This window comes from Nycticebus coucang, chromosome 14, assembly GCF_027406575.1.
Source record: "Nycticebus coucang isolate mNycCou1 chromosome 14, mNycCou1.pri, whole genome shotgun sequence".
Taxonomy (NCBI): Eukaryota; Metazoa; Chordata; class Mammalia; order Primates; family Lorisidae; genus Nycticebus; species Nycticebus coucang.
Window position 1 is genome coordinate 56,819,652 of NC_069793.1, and position 19,115 is coordinate 56,838,766.

General features: G+C 39.4%; 1 protein-coding gene and 1 pseudogene across 1 annotated transcript; one reads left to right on the plus strand and one right to left on the minus strand.

Annotated features, from left to right (window-relative positions):
- Positions 1-929: 929 nt before the first annotated feature.
- On the minus strand, positions 930-1,220 carry LOC128565748 (U6 snRNA-associated Sm-like protein LSm8; annotated as a pseudogene).
- Positions 1,221-16,702: 15,482 nt separating this feature from the next.
- On the plus strand, positions 16,703-17,635 carry LOC128565904 (olfactory receptor 10A3-like). Its single transcript, XM_053562695.1, has one exon. The coding sequence runs from the start codon at positions 16,703-16,705 to the stop codon at positions 17,633-17,635; it is 933 nt and encodes a 310-aa protein (XP_053418670.1).
- The last annotated feature ends 1,480 nt before the right edge of the window (positions 17,636-19,115 follow it).

A 19,115-nucleotide genomic window follows, 5' to 3' on the forward strand; every position in this document is an offset into this window, starting at 1 on the left:
TTATCCAGTGAGAGTCTATGTTAGTTCATGGTGAAAGGTGTGGGTCAAGTTTCAGTCTTTTACAGGATCGCCAGCCAGTTCACCCAGCACCATTTGTTAAACAGGGAATCTTTTCCCCACTGAAGGTTTTTATTCATTTTTTTTATCAACAATAAAAACTTTAATATTAGAATTTTCCAATTTTTCAAAACTAAAAGCTACAATGGCTTTTAGGACTGCATGGAATCAATTTTCTCAGATTATAAAATGCTTGTAAAATTCAATGTTAATGTGTTCAGATTTCTTTCATATCTAACCTAAGCGCATCCAAAGATTTTTAACATTGTCCTCTCCAACAGTCATCCTTAATATTGAAGTCCCAATTTTTGACCCAATCTAGTAAAAGTTTGAGAGCATTTCTCCTTTTCTCAACCAAACACATTTTTATGATACCTATGCCTCTTAAATAGTAGGGAGCAACTTTCAAAAGTATTGGCAAACCATCTCTAGGTGCAGTGGGATAAATGCTGATGATTCAGGTAACTGAAGAAAATAGAATTTACCTTCCTGTGACTTTCTCAAAACCAGGGAAAGAAACATATACATCCTGCACTCCTGATGTTATTTGTATGCTTAACTTGTACAGCACACAAATTTCTCTTTTCCACTGGTGTTCCATAAATAGTAAAATATCAGAAAGCACTTTTTTCTAAATTTTCAAATTATGAGATTTTCACACATTTAATAGAAAAATAAAATCAAGCTACCGAACATAATTTAGGCAAAAAAGTTTTTTCAATAAAATGTAGAAATATTTTAATTTACATATTACAATGAATCAATATGTAATCAAAATCCACAATTACACACTCATAAAAATTCCACACGTTTCCTCAGAATAATCAGTTTCTGTACAAAGATTTACAGATGTCCAAGTATGTAGTTTTTCTTCAATGTGCTGCAGAGTTTAGAGGTTCTGCCCGAATATTCCCCAAATCAAGCGCAGAATATGTTTCTTCATCAATTTCTCCAATGACTGCAACATTGTCACCTCTTACAATGTACAATCCTAGTACCACTTGCTCTACTCCTTGTGAAGAGCTGAATACTCGCTCGTGGCTTTCATCCAAAATCAAATTAATGGTCTGGTCAAAACCTTTCAGTGTTCCCACAATCATTCTCCCATCAGAAGTAATAACAGCAACAGTTCAGTTGATGTAGTTCTCCAGGGTGGACGTCATGCTGCTCGGCCCGGCAAACCCGGGTTGTGGAGCTTTACCGGTTACAAGCAAAGCTGAAAGCCCCACTGAAGGTTTTTCTTTTTAATTAAATCATAACTGTATACATTGATATGATCATGGGGCATCATACACTCGCTTCATAGACCATTTGACACATTTTTATCACAGTGGTTAACATAGCCTTTCCGGCGTTATCTCAGTTACTGTGCCAAAACCTTTACATTCTACATTTACCAAGTTTCGCAAATACCCCTGTAAGATGCACCGCAGGTGTGATACCACGGATCCCCCTCCCTCTACCCACCTCCCCCTTTCCCACTTCCCCCTATTGTTAAGTTGTAACTGGGTTATAGCTTTCATGTGAGAGCCCCAAATTAGTTTCATAGTAGGGCTGAGTACATTGGGTACTTTTTCTTCCATTCTTGAGATACTTTACTAAGAAGAATATGTTCCAGCTCCATCCATGTAAACATGAAAGAGGTAAAGTCTCCATCTTTCTTTAAGGCTGCATAGTATTCCATGGTATACATATACCACAATTTATTAATCCATTCGTGGATCGATGGGCACTTGGGCTTTTTCCATGACTTAGCTATTATGAATTGGGCTGCAATAAACATTCTGGTACAAATATCTTTGTTATGTTGTGATTTTTGGTCTTCTGGGTATATGCCCAGCAGAGGGATTACAGGATTGAAAGGCAGATCTATTTTTAGATCTCTGAGTGTTCTCCATATATCTTTCCAAAAGGAATGTATTAATTTGCATTCCCACCAGCAGTGCAGAAGTGTTCCCTTTTCTCCGCATCCACGCCAACATCTCTGGTCTTGAGATTTTGTGATATAGGCTAGTCTCATTGGAGTTAGATGATATCTCAGAGTAGTTTTGATTTGCATTTCTCTGATGATTAAAGATGATGAACATTTTTTGATATGTCTGAAGGCCGTGCGCCTGTCTTCTTCAGAGAAGTTTCTCTTCAAATCCCTTGCCCAGCCTGCGATGGGATCCCTTGTTTTTTTCTTGCTGATGCGTTTGAGTTCTCTGTGGATTCTGGTTATTAAACCTTTGTCAGAGATATACCCTGCAAATATCTTCTCCCATTCTGAGGGCTGTCTGCTTGCTTTGCTTACTGTGTTCTTAGCTGTGCAGAAGCTTTTTAGTTTGATCAAGTCCCAGTAGTGTATTTTTGAAGCTGCTTCAATTGCCCGGGGGGTTCTCCTCATGAAATACTCACCCAGACCAATTTCTTCAAGGGTTTTCCCTGCATTCTCCTCTAGTATTTTTATAGTTTCATGTTTTAAGCTTAAATCTTTAATCCAATGAGAGTCTATCTTAGTTAATGGTGAAAGGTGTGGGTCAAATTTCAGTCTTCTGCAGGTTGCCAGCCAGTTCACCCAGCACCATTTGTTAAATAGGGAATCTTTTCCCTACTGAATGTTTTTAATTGGCTTGTCAAAAATCAAATAGCGGTAAGTAGCTGGATTCATCTCTTGGTTTTCTATTCTGTTCCAGATATCTACTTCTCTGTTTTTGTGCCAATACCATGCTGTTTTGATCACTATCGATTTGTAGTAAAGTCTGAGGTCTGGTAGTGTGATTCCTCCTGTTTTGTTTTTATTTCTGAGTAATGTCTTGGCTATTCGAGGTTTCTTCTGATTCCATATAAAACGAAGTAATGTTTTTTCAAGATCTTTAAAATGTGACAGTGGAGCTTTAATAGGGAGTGCGTTGAAATTATATATTGCTTTGGGTAGTATGGACATTTTGATAATGTTGATTCTTCCTAGCCATGAGCATGGTATGTTTTTCCATTTGTTAACATTTTCAGCTATTTCTTTTCTTAGAGTTTCATAGTTCTCTTTATAGAGATCTTTCACGTCTTTTGTTAGGTAAATTCCCAAATATTTCATCTTCTTTGGCACTACTGTGAATGGGATAGAGTCCTTAACTGCTTTTTCAATTTGACTGTTGTTGGTGTATATAAAGGCTACCGATTTATGAATGTTGATTTTGTAACCTGAGATGCTGCTGTATTCCTTGATCACTTCTAGGAGTTTTGTAGTAGAGTCCCTAGTGTTTTCCAGATACACAATCATATCATCTGGGAAGAGCGAAAGTTTGATCTCTTCTGACCCTATATGGATACCCTTGATCGCCTTTTCTTCCCTAATTGCGGTGGCTAAAACTTCCATTACAATGTTGAAAAGCAATGGAGACAATGGGCAGCCTTGTCTGGTTCCTGATCTGAGTGGAAATGATTCCAATTTAACTCCATTCAGTATGATATTGGCTGTGGGTTTGCTGTAGATGGCCTCTATCAGTTTAAGGAAAGTCCCTTCTAGACCAATTTTCTTGAGTGTTCTGATCATGAAGGGATGCTGGATATTATCAAAAGCTTTTTCTGCATCAATTGAGAGAATCATATGGTCGTTGTTTTTTAATTTGTTTATGTGCTGAATTACATTTATAGATTTACGTATATTGAACCAGCCTTGAGACCCTGGGATAAAACCAACTTGGTCATGATGTATAATTTGTTTAATGTGTTGCTGGATTCTGTTTGTTAGGATCTTGTTGAATATTTTTGCATCTATATTCATTAGTGATATTGGTCTATAATTTTCTTTTCTTGTTGGGTCTTTTCCTGGTTTGGGGATCAGGGTGATGTTTGCTTCATAGAATGCGTTAGGTAGTCTTCCTTCTTTTTCTACATTTTGGAACAGGTTGAGTAATATAGGTACTAATTCCTCTTTAAAGTTTGGTAGAATTCTGACGTGAAACCGTCTGGTCCTGGGCTTTTCTTTTTAGGGAGGTTTTGTATAGTTGATGCTATTTCTGAACTTGATATGGGTCTGTTCAACATTTCCACTTGATTCTGGTTAAGTCTTGGAAGGTGGCGTGCTTCCAAGTATCGGTCTATTTCCTTCAGATTTTCATATTTCTGAGAATAAAGTTTCTTGTAATATTCATTAAGGATTTTTTGGATTTCTGAGGAGTCTGTTGTTATTTCGTCTTTGTTGTTTCTGATTGATGAGGTTAGAAATTTTACTCTTTTTTTCCTCATTAGGTTGGCCAGAGGTTTATCTATTTTATTGACCTTTTCAGAAAACAAACTTTTTGATTTATTGATCTGCTGTATTATTCTTTTGTTTTCAATTTAATGTAATTCTGCTCTAATTTTGGTTATTTCTTTTCTTCTACTGGGTTTGGGGTTGGAATGTTCTTCCTTTTCCAGTTGCTTGAGATGTCCCATTAAGTTGTTCACTTCCTCTCTTTCCGTTCTCTTGAGGAAGGCTTGCAGTGCTATAAATTTCCCTCTTAGAACTGCCTTTGCGGTGTCCCAGAGGTTCTGATAGTTTGTGCCTTCATTGTCGTTTTGTTCCAAAAAATTGGCGATTTCTTTCTTAATCTCATCTCTGACCCAGCTATCATTCAGCATAAAGTTATTTAACTTCCATGTTTTTGTATGAGTATGCAGATTCCTGTTGTTACTCAATTCAAGTTTTATTCCATGTTGGTCCGAGAAGATGCATGGAATAATTTCTATTCCTTTAAATTTACTGAGGTTAGACTTGTGACCTAAAATGTGGTCAATTTTGGAGTAAGTTCCCTGGGCTGGTGAGAAGTATTTGTATTCAGTTTTGTTGGGATGAAATGTTCTGTAGATGTCTGCTAAATCTAAATATTGGATGGTTAGGTTTAAATCTAAGATTTCTTTGCTCAGCTTCTTGCTGGAGGATCGATCCAACACTGCCAAAGGAGTGTTGAAATCTCCAACGATTATGGAGCTGGAGGAAATCAAGTTACTCATGTCTGTTAGAGTTTCTCTTATAAATTGAGATGCATTCTGGTTGGGTGCATAGATATTAATAATTGAGATCTCATCATATTGAGTATTACCCTTAACAAATATGAAGTGACCATTCTTGTCCTTCCTTACTTTTGATGGTTTAAAGCCTACTGTATCTGCAAATAAAATTGCAACACCTGCTTTTTTCTGATTACCATTTGCCTAAAATATGGATGACCATCCTTTCACCCTGAGTCTGTATTTGTCTTTTAAGTTGAGATGTGACTCTTGTATGCAACAAATATCTGGCTTGAGTTTTTGTATCCAGTCAGCTCACCTATGCCTCTTTAGAGGACAGTTTAAGCCATTCACATTGATGGAGAGTATTGATAAGTCTGGTGGAATTTTGGGTATCGAGTTTTTCAAAGGTCCAGTGGACATTTTTAATCCTTTCACCAGTGTGGAAGTTGGAGTTTGATCCGAAGTTTCTGAGTGAGTTTACTTTTGTGGTATAGGATTGGGTTGGTCATTGTGGAGGATAGGTCTGAGAATATCCTGAGGAGCTGGTTTACTTATGGCAAATTTTTTCAACATATGAATGTCATTGAAGTATTTAATTTCTCCATCATAGATGAAACTCAGTTTGGCTGGATACAAGATCCTGGGTTGAAAGTTATTTTGCTTTAGGAGATTAAAAGTTGATGATCACCCTCTTCTGCCTTGAAAAGTTTCAGCAGAGAGATCTGCAGTTATTCTAATATTCTTACCTTTGTACGTAATAGTTTTCTTTTGCCGGACTGCTTTGAGAATCTTCTCTTTCATGTTAACTTTAGTGAAGGTAATTATGATATGTTTGGGGGATGTCTTATTGGGGTTGAATCGTGCTGGGGTTCTGAAGCTGTCTGCTATCTGAATTTCAGATTCTCTAGGCATGTCTGGAAAATTTTCTTTCATAATTTCATGCAGAAGGGCCTCTGTGCCCTTGGAGGCCACTTCATCATTCTCAGAAATCCCTATTATTCTTATATTCCTTTTTTTCGAATTATCTGAGAGCTCTCTGAGTGAGTGATCCATTTTTGCTCTCCATTTCTCTTCCTCTTTGAGAGATTGGGAGCGTTCGAAGACTTTATCTTCACTGTCAGAAATCCTTTCTTCTGCTTGCTCCATTCTGTTGCTGAGGGATTCTACTGTATTTTTCATATCTTTGAGGGCTGTAAATTCTTGCTTCAGTGTGTGTAAGTCTTTGGTGGTTTTGTCTTTAAATTTGTTAAATTCTTGATACAACTTTTTAATTTCTCCTCGAATTCCTAATTCCATTTTATTAATCTTGTCTGCGATCCAAATTCTGAATTCGATTTCTGACATCTCAGCCAGTTGTTTATGAATGGGATCTTCAATCACATCTGCCGTGTCTTTTCTTGGGGGGGTTGATCTATTCTTGTTATTCATGTTACCAGAGTTTTTCTGCTGATTCTGCCCCATGGTTATTTTACTCCGTTTGGTTTTTCCCCTGGGGGTTAATCGATTGGCCGTACAGTGTTGTGTCCTGAGAAACTGGGGCCCTGTCTGGTGTGGTGGAGCAAAGTGGTTCTCTATTGTTTTCAGCTGGTTTCTGTTCAATCCTATTGTAACTTCTACACTGGCTTGAAGTCTCAGCTGTGTGGAAAAATCAGCAATTAAGTCACCCCGCTCGCCCACCTCTGGCCCCAGTTGGAAAAGGAGAATCAAACCTTCCTGGAACGGCACACCCAGGGCACTGCCTGAAAAGTCCTCAGTCTGTTGGCCCAGTTCAAAATGTCCAAATCAACTGTGTCAATCGGCACCTGTCTCGGGTGGGAGAGTTCTAGATGTTTCTGGGAACTGGATCACAGGAGCCTGGTGACTCCTCTGACACGGCTCACCCCAGTGCAGCGTGGGGTCAGGAGGAGCCACCCAGCAAACAGAGCAGTCTGGGAAGGTTGATGTCTCCTTCCCCACTTTGCCCTTCCGTCGGACCCAGTCACTGGTATCTCTGCAGATGGCTAACCCAGTTGCCTGCAGTGAACAGACACTCCAGGGGTTTGCACCTGCCTGAATCGCAAGGAAGTCTGCCAGGCCCCCGCAGACTGCCACTATCTAGCAGGAGGAGATGGGGCCTGACATCTTTGAGTGCTTGATGCAGGTGATGGGAAGGAGGTGTTCACTGAGGCTTAGCCCCGTCCCTGACGGATGCTGCTAACAGAACAGAACAGAACAGACAACTTTGCGGGGTTCTGTCTCTGTTCCTGCCGAAATCACCTACAGAAGACGGGCTGGTCTGAGTTCAAACATCTTTGCTGCTGGAGGTTTGTGTCCTCTTTGCTACTGGAGGTTTGCCGATCACCTCTCTGGGTCGGCCCCGCCCTGGAAGCTTCCCAGGTTTGTGAGCAGTGTCAGGAAATCCCCCGCTTACCGGTGGCCTCCTCTGGTTGCCCAGGGAGACAGGGGGTGTGGCCTCAGAATATCCAGAACTGAGCGTTCTTCTGTTAAAGAAAAAATGGCTGTTGATCTACCTCCAGGGAACTGCTGCTCTGGTGTGGGCACTCAGCCGACCCTTTTCTCCTCTGTCTCACGCCCCAGAGTCAGCACTGAGTGGCCGCAGTTTATGCTGGGTCCACACCCCTCAAGAGATCCCCCAAGAATCCGAACTCTTGGGGGATAGGCCCCCAGATCCCGATTGGGAGTGGGGGGGAAGGTAGAGTTTCATTCAGTTTTACACCCGCCCTGGGAGGGCTGTTGCACTGCACCACAGGGAAGTGCTGCCAAGGCTTGATTTCCCCTCAGCAGAGTGCCCTCTCCTTGCTCACGTGTCTCAGAGTCAGTGCTGACCTGACGCAGCTCGGGCACTGTGCACTCCCCTCTTGAAATCACCCAAGGATCCAAACTCCTGGGGGATAGGCCTCCAGACCCCGAGTGAGAGTAGGGGCTCTCAGCTCTCAGTGGGGAAGCTAGAATTTTATTCAGTTTTGTGCCCGACCCCGTAATGTTGCCCGGGGAGGGCTGCTGCACCTAATGTGCAGGAAAGTGCCGCTGAGGCGTGACTTCCCCTCAGTAGAGTGCTTTCTCCTCGCCCGGGTGTCTCAGAGTCAGCGCTGACCAGTTGCGGCTCGGGCACTGTGCGCTCCCCTCGAGAAATCACCCAAGGATCCGAACTTCTGGGGGACAGGTCCCTAGACCCCGAGTGAGAGTGGGGGGGGAAGCTAGAGTTTCATTCAGTTTTATGTCTGGCTGTATTGATGCACGGGGAGGGCTGTTGCACCGCACCACAGGGAAGTGCCGCCGAGGCGTGACTCCCCCTCAGCCCGGTGCCCTCTCCTCACTTGCGTGCCTCAGATTCAATGCTGACCAGTCGCAACTTGGGGACTGTCCACTCCCCTTGAGAAATCACTCAAGGATCCGAAATCCTGGGGGACTGGCCTCCAGACCTCAGTGGGTGGGAGGGGAGTGTTGGGGATTCAGGGTTGCCGGCAAAGGATTTTTAAAATTTTATTCAGTTTTATGCCTGGCAGGAGAACGCCACGGCACCCCAGTAGGCGAGGTAGGTCCAGTTTTTAGAAGGTCTCTCCCGTGGAGTGTAGTGGGAAGGCCTTTAATTTCTGTCCACTTGTTTAATTGTGGGGCTCTTGAGCCGGTCCCATGGGGGAGGGGGACTCCCGTCCGCTTGGTGGTGGATTTTGTACCTTTTGTTTGCGTCCTTGTGATCACAGCTTGCCTCAGTGGTGTTGATGTGCGTTCTTCAACCTTTTCTCTTGTTGAGGCTCAAGTCCACCAGGATACTTGCGAAATTCCTGTCCCTTAACTCTCCTTCTGGATGGGAGCCTCTGTTGAAAGCTGGGTTCAGTCTGCCACCTTGTCTCCAAATTCCCCCACTGAAGGTTTTTAATTGGCTTGTCAAAGATCAAATAACAGTAAGTAGCTGGATTCATCTCTTGGTTCTCTATTCTGTTCCAGACATCTACTTCTCTGCTTTTGTGCCAGTACCATGCTGTTTTGATCACTATCGATTTATAGTACAGTCTCAGTTCTGGTAGCATGATTCCCCCTGCTTTGTTTTTATTTCTGAGTAATGTCTTGGCTATTTGAGGTTTTTTCTGATTCCATATAAAACGCAGTATTATTTTTTCAAGATCTTTAAAATATGACAATAGAGCCTTGATAGGAATTGTATTAAAATTATATATTGCTTTGGGTAGTATAGACATTTTAGTGATGTTGATTCTTCCCAGCCATGAGCATGATATGTTTTTCCATTTGTTAGCATCTTCAGCTATTTCTTTTCTTAAAGTTTCATAGTTCTCTTTATAGAGATCTTTCACATTCTTTGTTAGATAAACTCCCAAATATTTCATCTTCTTTGGCACTACTGTGAAAGGAATAGAGTCCTTGACTGTTTTTTTCAGCTTGGCTATTGTTGGTATATATAAAGGCTACAAATTTATGGGTTTTGATTTTGTAGCCTGAGACATTGCTATATTCCTTGATCACTTCTAGAAGTTTTGTAGTAGAATCCCTAGTGTTTTCCAGATATACGATCATGTCATCTGCGAAGAATGAAAGTTTGATCTCTTCTGACCCTATGTGGATACCCTTGATTGCCTTTTCTTCCCTAATTGCAATGGCTAAAACTTCCATTACAATGTTAAAGAGCAATGGAGACAATGGGCAACCTTGCCTGGTTCCTGATCTGAGTGGAAATGATTTCAATTTAACTCCATTCAATATGATATTGACTGTGGGTTTGCTGTAGATGGCCTCTATTAGTTTAAGAAATGTCCCTTCTATACCAATTTTCTTAAGTGTTCTGATCATGAAGGGATGCTGGATATTATCAAAAGCTTTTTCTGCATCAATTGAGAGAATCATATGGTCTTTATTTTTTAGTTTGTTTATGTGCTGAATTACATTTACAGATTTATGTATATTGAACCGGCCTTGAGACCCTGGGATAAATTCCACTTGGTCGTGGTCTATGATTTTTTTGATGTGTTGTTGGATTCTGTTTGTTAAGATCTTCTTGAGTATTTTTTGCATCAATATTCATTAGTGATATTGGTCTATAATTTTCTTTTCTTGTTGGGTCTTTCCCTGGTTTAGGGATCCAGGTGATGTTTGCTTTGTAGAATGTGTTGGGTAGTATTCCTTCTTTTTCTATATTTTGGAAGAGGTTTAGTAACATAGGTACTAATTCTTCTTTAAAGGTTTGGTAGAATTCTGATGTAAAGCCATCTGATCCTGGGCTTTTCTTTTTAGGGGATTTTGCATAGTTGATGCTATTTCAGAACTTGATATATGCCTGTTCAACATTTCCACTTCATTCTGACTAAGTCTTGGTAGGTGATGTACTTCCAGGTATTGGTCAATTTCTTTCAGATTTTCATATTTCTGAGAGTAGAGTTTCTTGTAGTACTCGTTAAGGATTTTTTTGAATTTCTGAGTGGTCTGTTGTTATTTCATGGTTACCATTTCTGATTGATGAAATTAGAGATTTTACTCTTTTTTTCCTGGTTAGGTTGGCCAAAGGTTTATCTATTTTATCAACCTTTTCACAAAACCAACTTTTGGATTTATTGACCTGTTGTATAATTCTTTTGTTTTCAATTTCATTTAATTCTGCTCTGATTTTGGTTATTTCTTTTCTTCTGCTGAGTTTGGAGTTGGAATGTTCTTCCTTCTCCAGTGCTTGAGATGTCCCATTAAGTTATTAATTTCCTATCTTTCTGTTTTCTTGAGGAAGGCTTGCAGTGCTATAAATTTCCCTCATAGGACTGCCTTTGCAGTATCCCAGAGGTTCTGATAATTCATGTCTTCATTATTGTTTTGTTCCAAAAATTTGGTGATTTCCTTCTTTTTTTTTTTTTTGGCCGGGGCTGGGTTTGAACCCGCCACCTCCGGCATATGGGACTGGTGCCCTACTCCTTGAGCCACAGGCGCCGCCCGTGATTTCCTTCTTAATCTCATCTAAAACCCATCTATCCTTCAGCATAAGGTTATTTAGCTTCCATGTTTTTGTATGGTTATGCAGATTCCTGTTGTTATTGTGTTCAACTTTTATTCCACGATGGTCTGAGAAAATGCAAGGAATATTTTCTATTTTTATAAATTTGCTGAGGTTAGATTCATGGCCTAGGATGTGGTCAATTTTGGAGTATGTTCCGTGGGCTAATGATAAGAATCTGTATTCAGTTTTTTTGGGATGAAATGTTCTGTAGATGTCTGTTAAGTCCCAATGTTGAATGGTTAAGTTTAAATCTAAGATTTCTTTGCTTAGCTTCTTTTTGGAGGATCTATCCAGCACTGCTAAAGGGGTGTTAAAAATCTCCAACTACTATGGATCTCGGGGAAATCAAGTTGCTCATGTCTGTTAGAGTTTCTCTTATAAATTGAGGTGCGTTCTCGTTGGGTGCATAAATATTAATAATTGAAACCTCATCATATTGAATATTACCTTTAACAAATATTAAGTGTCCATCCTTATCCTCCCTTATTTTAGTTGGTTTAAAGTCTATTGCATCTGTGAATAGGATTGCAACACCTGCTTTTTTCTGCTTTCCATTTACCTGGGGTATAGATGACCATCCCTTCACCTTGAGTCTATATCTGTCTTTTAATGTAAGATGTGATTCTTGGATGCAGCAGATATCTGGCTTGAGTTTTTGTATCCAGTCCACCAACCTATTCCTCTTTAGAGGACAATTTAAACCATTCACATTAATTGAGAGTATGATAAGCCTTTCGAGAGACCGGTGGACATTTTTAATACTTTTGCGACTGTGAAAGTTGGAATTTGATCAAAAATTTTTTGGGTGGGTTTACTTTTGTGGAGGAGAATTACGCTGGTCTTTATGGAGGATAGGTCTGAGAATATCCTGGAGAGCTGGTTTAGTTGTGGCAAATTTCTTCAACATGTGAGTGTCATTAAAGTATTTAATTTCTGCATCATAAATAAAACTCAGTTTGGCTGGGTACAGGATCCTGGGTTGAAAGTTATTTTGCTTTAGGAGATTAAAAATCGATTACCATCCTCTTCTAGCTTGACAGTTTTCAGCAGAGAGATCTGCAGTTATTCTAATATTCTTCCCCTTGTAGGTGATGGTTTTCTTTCATCTGGCTGCTTTCAGAATTTTCTCCTTTCATATTAACTTTAGTGAAATTGATTATAATGTGCCTGGGGGATGTCTTATTTGTGTTGAGTGATGCTGGAGTTCTGAAACTGTCAGCTATCTGAAATCCAGAATCTCTTGGCATGTCTAGAAAGTTCTCTTTCATAATCTTGGGGCAGTTTTTTTTTTTGCAAATAATGCTGTGTGTCTATGACTATCAAGATTTTGGAATTTATTGGGATTTTCTTTTGGACAAAACATATCATCAAATTTTGTAAACATCTCATAGATATGTTGAGACAAAAATGTGTGATTGGTGAGGTAAAAAAATTTTACTATTCAAATTATCCCACTGGCATTTCTTTGTTTTCTATTTGGTCTCTCAAACTTTGAGAAAGGTGTGTTAAAATCTCCACATTTTGATTGCTGTTACATAAATGACATAGTGGCTTGAGTTAGATATCGATGTTAATATTGCTTTTAGTTTATCCTCTTTTGCATATGTGTGAAATGCCCCTTTATACCTTTTTCACTGAAATCTGATATACATATAGAAAAGCATGCACGTTATGACCTACATCTCGATGACTTCTCACTGGACATCACCTATGACACAATCACTGATATCAACATGTAGAACATGTCAGTACCACAGATGCGTCCATGGCATATTATGAAATAGGAATCATAAAATATCCATATTTAGGCAGCTTTTCCCATCTCTGGGGCGTGTGACTGGCTCATTTCTGTGCATGAAATCCTATCATGATGAATGATGTGGGGGGGGTGCCTGGACTGGATTCTGTGAATGAGATCCCCTTTCCTCAGGATCACTGGTACATTTCCCACTGCACACAGATTAGGGAGAATGTGTCCCTAAGTGTTTCTGGCAGGCTTATTGCCACCAGGAAGGAAGAACTTCTTGAGAATAGAACCCAATCCATGAAAACAGATGAGAAGAAGAAAAGAAGAACCTTGATCTGAGCACATTGTCTGGATTTAGATGTATCCAAGCCAGCAGATTCATTCACACCTGCATTCTCCTGAGACAGAGTTTGTGGTCTTCCTCAATGCTCAGGCTAGTTTAGACTGAGCCCCGAGTTCTCTGATTCTCATATTTCCCTTATGAAATTAATACCATCATCATTATTTTGCAGAGAAAATAATGGAACCAGAAAGTTTATAGGTGTATTCAATGTTATACAAGCCAGTACAGATATTTTGACTCCAAGTTGAAAAGGACTGTGGGCTTGGTGCCCGTAGTATAGTGGTTACAGTGTCAGCCACATACACTGAGGCTGGCATGTTTAAACCCAGCCCGAGCCTGCTAAACAACAATGACAACTGCCACAAAAATATCTGGGCCTTGTGGTGGGCACATGTAGTCTCACGTACTTGGGAGACTGAGGCAAGAGAATTGCTTGAGCCCTAGAATTTGAGGTTGTTGTGAGCTGTGAGGCCATTGCATTCTACCGAGGGTGGCATAGTGAGTCTTTGTTAAAAAAAAGAAAAGAAAAGAAAAAAGCTCTGTGTATGAAATCAATAGTACTGATAAATTTTTCTTGATTGTTTCAGGGACTTTGAATTTCTTCTCAAGGAGATAAAAGTCCTTTGGTGTGGGAGCATCCAAGCTTTCTACTAAGAGCCTTGAATATACTTTCCTTTTCTTGTTTACTTCCATTACACAAACTGTGCATTCTGTCCCATGAAATTCTAGGCCACCTGTCTTTGCTCATACCCTCCTCAAGCCTCCCTTCTCTCCTTAATGACAATATTCATTCAGCCTCTGCCTTCACCTCATACAGGAGTGTCCTAGTGGAATTGAATCTCTTGTGTGAAGAAGCATTCATTCCCCAGAGACACTGGAAGGAGCAGGGCTCCAAGTGTGTGCTCTTGAGCTTTCTCACCTAAGTGCCCAAGTTGAGCCCTCTTTAGTTATATAACATGGGAAGGTCTGTATGAAGTGATTCCATATTGTCCAGGGAAGGATTCTCCAGGGCATATGATTCTATATCATGCAATGTTATAGAAGCAGTGCAGTGAATCACTAACCTGTATTTATGAATAGGTGGCATTGGCTAGAGGTGAAACTTCTGATAAAATAACTATGAAAATTAAAGAGACTGAATATAGGTAAGAAGTGTAGATTCTGCATGTGTGGCTGTTGGTTGTGTTCCCATTTATAGTTCTTCGCACTAATAGTTGGAAATGCTGTTGAAATGATGTGTCTGTGCTCAGGAAGCGCCAGGAATGGCTGAAGGATTTGAAGTAGTAGACTTTTGCTTTGATGCAAGTCAATTTCTGTTTAGGGAAAATACTGAAGGTATTTTCAAGGTATAAGTATTTTGCATGCACTAACATCATGTCTTAGAAGTTTGCAACTCAAGCGAGGAGCTTGGTCAGGAAGTCCAACACTTTCATCTTCCCATCTACAGGCTGAAACCTTGGAAAGGAAATGTGCCTAAATATAACATGTCAGTAAATTTCCAAGACACAGTTAGGGTCTTTGAAGCTATAGAGGAAAGATAGAGTATTCATGGTCACTTTCTCTTTATCACTTATAACAATCTTGTTATATTATATGCCTTTAATTTGTTCTGTAAAAGTTTTGCATTTTTTAAGATGGTATTCTAAGTTTTCTAATTTTCAAAGCAATCTACTTTTATATATAGTAGAACCTTTGTAAGTTGAGTACCTAAGGACTGTAATAAACTGATTAACATAGGAAGTGAAATATAAGGAACTAAGGTTACTGTACTGATATACACATGTGGGGCTGAATGGTCCATGTAAGTTAGGTCACCTTAGGAAGTAGTCAATGTAGGGAGGTGTTCAAGTAGGGAGTTTCTATTGTATTTGGAACTGAGTATGTATTTGTGCTTTCTTTCCCCATTGAAAATGGGTTTGAAATATTTGATTGCGCAATCAGGATCATGGGACTTTTTTTTGACAGAATTATTGTGGTTAATATGGGCATTTGATTTTAGTACATGACTATGGTCAAATTCAGGAATAAATGAATTTGTCTTTCACCATCTTCTGTATTCCTACTGATCTGCACTAAGCCAGCATATTTCTTCAGCTTGCTGTGTCTGTTGGTCCTCCTGGCTTCCTCATTGCACACAGTGAATTTCCTCTGGTTTTCAAATCATCCCACAAAGGCCAATGGGCCTCCATTCCAGTTCTATGTTGTCATCAAGCACCTTTGAATCAGACAACTGGGCCCTCATCTTATGCCTTCTTCTTCCCACCCAAGGCATCCTGTGATTGTGATCCCCCCCACCTATTTCAGATTTTATCCTTCTCCCATTTAAATTTCAACACACATCTTATTGTTTCTCCTTCCCCAGTATGTCATGTACTTGGTTTACTTTTCTTTTAGACACTCTTTTACAGGTAGCATCTTGATTTTTCTAATAGTTTTATTCGTTTCTTTAACCAACTTTGACTCAGCATCTCTGAAGGGCCAGGAACAGTTGTAGGCACTGAGATATAACAAAGAAGGAAGCTAAATTTTCCCCACCTGAGGTTTGTATTTTAGTGAGATATTTAGAATTTCCTATATATATAAATGTATATATACATTTCAGAAAATATATATATGCTTAATTTCAATTGGTGGTAATAAGAAGAAAGTGTAGCAAGATACAAGAAGTGGGACATACAGAGTCATGGTTGTAGAGTCAGAAGGTATTTTCCATAATGAGGTGAGCCCTTCGCTGATGTCTGGGCTCCAATGGTAGGTGGTCAATTAGTGCTTTTTGAGTAATTTATGATTAAAGGGACTTTATGAGGAGGAAGTTAAGAATAATGACAAGAGGGAAACAGAGAATGGAAACTTTTAAATTCCAGGTTCATGTTGACCACAAAAATGGTCTTTTTCCTATGTCATCTAGGTCCCTAGAATGAGGCAAGGAGAATTCACCCTAACCATTTTGCATCTGGCTTAATCCTAATATGATTTCATATCTGGAAAGTGGGCAGAAATCAGCACGTAGACCACAAATCACGTAGGATAGGTTCATCTACACCACAGCTCCCTTCATGTGTTTCTACACATTTAATGTCATCACATTTAATAAGGTTACAGGCATTGAACCTGATGAATACTTGCTGTAACTTTCCATTTTTCAATAAAAAATTGAGGTTTTCAATTTCAATCTGTCTGCTTTTTAACACTATGTTTTGTGGTCTTAAATTTTATATTTATTTAAAATCGAGAAAAAGGGATGTTTTGTATAACTACGTTATGGGAATGGAACCTAAGTCATAAGATATTTTATTTGCACTAATATTGTGTTAATTTTCAAACTATAGAGTGTATAGAGTGTATGGAAGTAGATCTTTGATATTATTTAGTACTTATCAGCTGGAATTCTTCCCTTTCCCCATTCCATGTAAAAAATTCATTATTCCAAGATATTGGCCATTCTCCAAATTTGACAAAATGAATTTCTAACAGGATAAGCTCTGCTTCTGGGTTTTGCAAAGAATTTCTGGAGACTGAAGTGTGATTTTTTAATATACTTTAAATTCTATCTTAAAAGAATGAATATAGGGCTCCCTTACTGAAAATGAAAATGCAAAACCAAAGCTCTGTGGTTGAATTCATTCTCCTGGGTTTCTCTACTATTCCTGATCTCCAAGAGCCACTCTTTGGGGTTTTCTTGGTTATTTACATGGTGATGCTGATGGGAAATGCCACCATTATAGTCGTCATATCCCTGGACCAGAGCCTTCATGTTCCCATGTACCAGTTCCTCCTGAACTTATCTGTGGTGGAAGTGTGTTTCAGTGCGGTCATCATGCCTGAAATGCTGGTGGTCCTCTCCACTGAGAAAACTGTGATGTCTTTTGTGAGCTGTTTTGCACAGATGTATTTCATTATTCTTTTTGGTGGGATGGAATGTTTTCTCTTGGGAGCAATGGCTTATGACCGATTTGCTGCAATTTGCCATCCTCTGAACTACCCAGTGATTATGAACACAAGAGTTTTTATGACATTAATAATGTTCTCATGGATTTCAGGGATCATGGAGGCTACTGTGTGGACCACATGGGTATTTAGTTTTCCCTTTTGTGGCTCCAATGAAATTAATCATCTCTTCTGTGAAGCTCCAGCAGTGTTAGAGCTTACATGTGCAGACACATTTGTGTTTGAAATATATGCCTCAACAGTTACTGTTTTGATGATTATTGTCCCTTTCTTATTGATAGTCTTGTCTTACATTCAAATTCTTTATGCCATCCTGAAGATGCCATCAACTACTGGGAGGCAAAAGGCCTTTTCCACCTGTGCCTCTCATCTCACATCTGTGACCCTCTTCTATGGCACAGCCATCCTGACATATTTGCAACCCAAATCTGGCTACTCAGCAGAAACCAAGAAACTGATATCATTGGCTTACTCACTGCTTACACCTCTGCTGAATCCACTTATCTACAGTTTGAGAAATAATGAGATGAAAAGGGCATTGATAAAAATATGCCAAAGAAAGATGTTTTGACATACAGTTTGACTATGTTTGAAAAGCCTTGTGATATTTGGCTACTAACCTATTGTCCATTAATTAAATTTAATACATTTCAAAAACATTTTTCCATTCTGATGTGAATGTGTTTAATTTGTTGAGTTGTAGATATTTGAATGTGTATCAGGGGATCTCTCCCTTTCAATAACATAGTGCTGTCACTTATATTTAGTATATGTATAAGTTTTCATAGCATATCATACAATAATATGTTCTTCCCTTTCTCTGTTATGAACTTCCTCATCATACTGGATTACTGTCATTAAGATGATGCTTCAACAGATCCTTTGTTCCATTATGTTCCTTGTGTATTGATGTCTGTAAATCTGTGTGATATATTTGTTTATATGTTGAGATATAAAAAAAGTGTGCTTACAAATTTTAGTAGCTCTTGCTAAATTACATTTCAAAATGATTGTAGGGTCTTGGAGCCCATAGCACCGGGGTTATGACACCAGCCACATACCCCGAGGCTGGTGGGTTTGAACCTGGCTCCAGGTCAGCTAAACAACAATGACAATTGCAACAAAAAAAATAGCCAAGCATTGTGGTGGGCTCCTGTAATCCCAGGTACTTGGGAGGCTGAGGGAAGAGACTTGCTTAAGCCCAAGAGTTTGAGGTTGCTATGAGCTGTGAGGCCATGGCAGTCTACTGAGTGTTACATAGTGAGACTCTGTCTCAAAAACAAAAACAAGCAAACACCCCCCCCCCCAAAAAAAACAAACCAAAAAACAAAACGACTGTAGGGTGTTCAGACTTACCTCAAGGGCACTGTGCTCTCATAAAAAGGTAGATGCCAACAAATAGAGTGATGACATTTTTACTTCTGGAGTAGAAAATCTGTTTCATGAATAAGTAAAGAATGTACATCCATTCTTGTGGCTCCAATTGGTTCTACTTCATCAACTCACACACATTGTTATGCAACAGTAATTTCTCTAGGTATTCTTTCTGTATATTCAATGTTGGTGTGTAGAGGACTACATGAAAATTTTCCTGAATTTTCACTTCATAGAGCTCTTTTCCATTTGTCATCCCTATGGCCCTGGTGATTACCACAGGAAGGAACTAGGCATGATGCGAATTAGAAGTACAAGCTTAGTTTATATTTATATAAACAGACATTTATATTCTACATTTACTAAGTTTCACACGTACCATTGTAAGATGCACCATAGGTGTAATCCCACCAATCACCCTCCCTCCGCTCATCCTCCCCCCTCCCTCCCCTCCCTCTCCCCTTTTCCCATATTCTTATGTTATAACTGGGTTATAGCTTTCATATGAAAGCCATAAAGTAGTTTCATAGTAGGGCTGAGTACATTGGATACTTTTTCTCCCATTCTTGAGATACTTTAACGGCTATGATTTAATAATAAGATAAAAAAAGAAAAAAATAATAAAATATAATCAAGAGGGGGTGAAAAGTGAATGGACAGTTAGATAAAATAATGAA